The sequence below is a fragment of the Plectropomus leopardus genome, unplaced genomic scaffold, assembly GCF_008729295.1.
Source record: "Plectropomus leopardus isolate mb unplaced genomic scaffold, YSFRI_Pleo_2.0 unplaced_scaffold3190, whole genome shotgun sequence".
NCBI lineage: Eukaryota > Metazoa > Chordata > Actinopteri > Perciformes > Serranidae > Plectropomus > Plectropomus leopardus.
The window spans coordinates 1-3,258 of NW_024634816.1; the positions used below are offsets into that span (position 1 = coordinate 1).

The following is a 3,258-nucleotide window of genomic DNA, read 5'->3' on the forward strand; positions in this document are numbered from 1 at the left end:
TGAAAATGAATCACTAAATTAATAACACAATTTTTAAAAAACGTTAAAATATTTGTATATCAATAAATATTAATTTTGTATGTTATTATCATTATTATCATTATATAAAATAGATTTCTCATGTTCCATGTAAACAGCACATGTGAGAAAGATGAGATGAGATTCATAAAAAGAATAAAGAGAAAAGGACAATTTTTTAAAAAAAAAAGAAAAAATAGAAATAGCAGCAAATTAAAAGGAAGATTTGAGTTGTTTTTATTGTCAGTGAAACACAGAAAAAGTGTGAATCCAGCAGACAGGAGTTCTGCTTCCTCACTCCTCCTCCTCCTCCTCCTCCTCCTCTCCTCCCTCTCTCTGTTTCTGTCCATCTGCTGTTAATTAGAAATAAACAGATCATTACTGCAGTCTGATATGTTCTGTATGGAGCTACATATGTCGGAGCTGCTGCTGTCCACACACACACACGCAGCGACGCAGCGACGCACCTGTTCTCTGTGTTTCCTGAACGCTTCACAGAGTTTAAACCGAAAGACGTGAAAATTAATTAATTTCTGTGAATTTATTTTTAAGATGTGACTGTGGAATAAACAAATAGATAAATGTATGCATATTAAAATTTAGTATTTTTAGTATATTTCGATAGATCAATGATAAAAAACGTAAACATAAAATATGTAAATCAATTAAATTTGAAATATATTAAATAGAAGAAAATTCAAATTGAAAGAAAAGCAACTGAAATAAGAACTTTGTCATACGTAGATAACATTAAAAAAATTGTGATTGAATTTAACAGAACATATATGCGTGAGTTAAAAATAAAATTCTTTAAATTTGAAAATAAATAGTTTGAAAATAACATGATTAAAATGAGCTATTCGATTAATATAACATGAAAATATTAAATTTTTAAAATAAATTTAGATGTAGTTCATTAAACAAAAGATTAAATGAAATAATTACAAAATAAGTAAATAATGAAAAAAAATGAAGATAATAAAAGACATTACTAGATTAATAAATAAATGGTGCAGAAATATTGAAACAATATCAAATTTACAAAAAAAATGAATGAGAAAACTATGAAAGTGATTGAAGTAAATTACATTAAAATTAAAATTAACATAACGAATACATTTTTAAAGGTTAAGTAGTTTTATAAAAGTCATAAAACTAATAAATAAATAAATAGTTGCAGTGTGTTGACCCTGCGGTGACCTTTGACCCCTCCAGGTGTTCCAGACAGGAAGCTTGTGACAAGTGGGAGGAGCCTCAGCACTTCAACACCCGGCTGGACCAATGCGTCGACATCTCCGTTACCCCGAGCAACATGTCAGTCACCTCCCCGGCAACACAGGTACATGCACACACACACACACACACACACACACACGCACACATCGCTGACAGGTGATGATGATGTCATCACACACCTTGACTCCCTCTCTCTCTGCAGTTAACCATTCGTGTGCAGAATGTGCCGGCGCTGTCGGGGGGCGTGTCCTGTGTGTTTGAGGACCTGAGTGAGACCCCCGGGGAGGTCGGGGTCAAAGGTCAGGTGATGTGTCTCTCACCGTCGCTGAGAGACCTGCCGACACACACACACTCCTACGGTGAGACACACACACACACACACAGTTGTGATATGAGTCGATCAATAACCTGATCAATAACCTGATCAGTAACCTGATGACTGTGCTGGTTTCAGGAGAGAAGCGTGTGGTGCAGCTCAGTCTGCGCTCCACAGAGACCGGACACCAGTTCATCTCCACCAGCTTCATCTACTACAACTGCTCCGTCCTCAACTCGTGAGTCTCCGCACTCCTACAACTCCTCCTCCTCCTCCTCCTCCTCCTCCTCCTCCTCTCCTCTCCTTTCCTTTCCTTTCCTCTCCTCTCTCCTCTCCTTCTTTCCTCTCCTCTCTCCTTCTTTCCTCTCCTCTTTTGTTTCCTCTTGTCTCTCCTTGTTTCCTCGTCTCTGTCCTTGTTCCCTCTCCTCTTTCAGTGTCTCCTCTTCTCTCTCCTTGTTTCCTCTTCTCTCTCCTCCTTTCCTCCTCTCTCCTTGTTTCCTCTTCTCTCTCCTTGTTTCCTCTTCTCTGTCCTTGTTTCCTCCTCTTTCAATGTCTCCTCTTCTCTCTCCTTGTTTCCTCTTCTCTCTCCTTGTCTCCTCTTCTCTCTCCTTGTTTCCTCTTCTCTCTCCTCCTTTCCTCCTTTCTCCTTCTTTCCTCTCCTCTCTCCTTCTTTCCTCTCCTTTCTCCTTGTCTCCTCTCCTCTCCTCTCAATCAGGGAGATAAAACATTGATTTTTGGCGCCAGTTTATTGCAGGAGGAAATTTCGCGACACTCTTATTTTCTTTCCTTTCCTCTCCTCTTTTGTTTCCTCTCCTTTCTCCTTGTCTCCTCTCCTCTCTTGTCTCTACATATTTCGATCAGGGAGATAAAACATCGATATTTGGCGCCAGTTTATTGCAGGAGGAAATTTCGCTACATTTTTCTCTTATTTTCTTTCCTTTCCTCTCCGTGTTTCCTCTTTCCTTTTTTGTTTTCTCCTCTCTTGTTTCCTCCTTTCTCCTTTCTGATTCTTCTCTTTTCGTTTCTTCTCCTCCTCCCTCCTCCTCCTCCTCCTCCCCAGATTTAGGGGGGTAACATAATCCGTGTGCCGGGCTCGCTGGTTCCCATGGTAACAGCAGCTCTGAGCCTTGGACACAGAAACACTTCCTGTCTCTGCTGGGAAATCTTTTAACATGCTGGTGTGGATATCAGCACACACACACACACACACACACACACACACACACACGTGTGTGTGTGTGTGTGTGTGTGTGTGTGTGTGTAAACACCTGCTCAGGTTTCTGCGAGTCGTGTTTTCTCGTGGAGCTGCGACAATCATAAATGCTGAAAACACATTTTGAGTGTTTCAGTCTGCAGACGAAGAGCTGCGTCTTCATCCTCATCCTCAGAGGTCAGAGGTCAGAGGTCAGCTGGAGGAGTTGAACTCAACTCAAGCACCAAATGTGGATTAACCCTTTGAAACCAGAACAAATTGTCTTGATTTCTTTCAAAAACATGAGAAGGGGCAACGAGCAACTCAGCAAGGCCCAAAAATTAGCAAGGAATTAATAAATAGTTACAAGAATTTTTGGGGGGGAAATAAGCAAAAAATATTTGAAAGAAATTAGTATAAAGTTACAATATAATTATTTAAATATTTGTAATAAATTAATAAAAAGGTAGAAAGAAAATTATCCTAAATTAAGCAA

The 3,258-nt window shown here is 39.3% G+C and overlaps 1 protein-coding gene across 1 annotated transcript; it reads left to right on the top strand.

Moving 5' to 3' along the window:
- Positions 1–1,233: 1,233 nt before the first annotated feature.
- LOC121938759 (plexin A3-like) lies at positions 1,234–1,808 on the top strand (the record flags this gene model as incomplete). The annotated part of the gene is made up of 3 exons (XM_042481930.1): positions 1,234–1,357; positions 1,457–1,613; positions 1,709–1,808. Coding segments are annotated over 3 exons (381 nt in total), but the record flags the coding sequence as incomplete, so codon positions are not given.
- Positions 1,809–3,258: the final 1,450 nt, after the last annotated feature.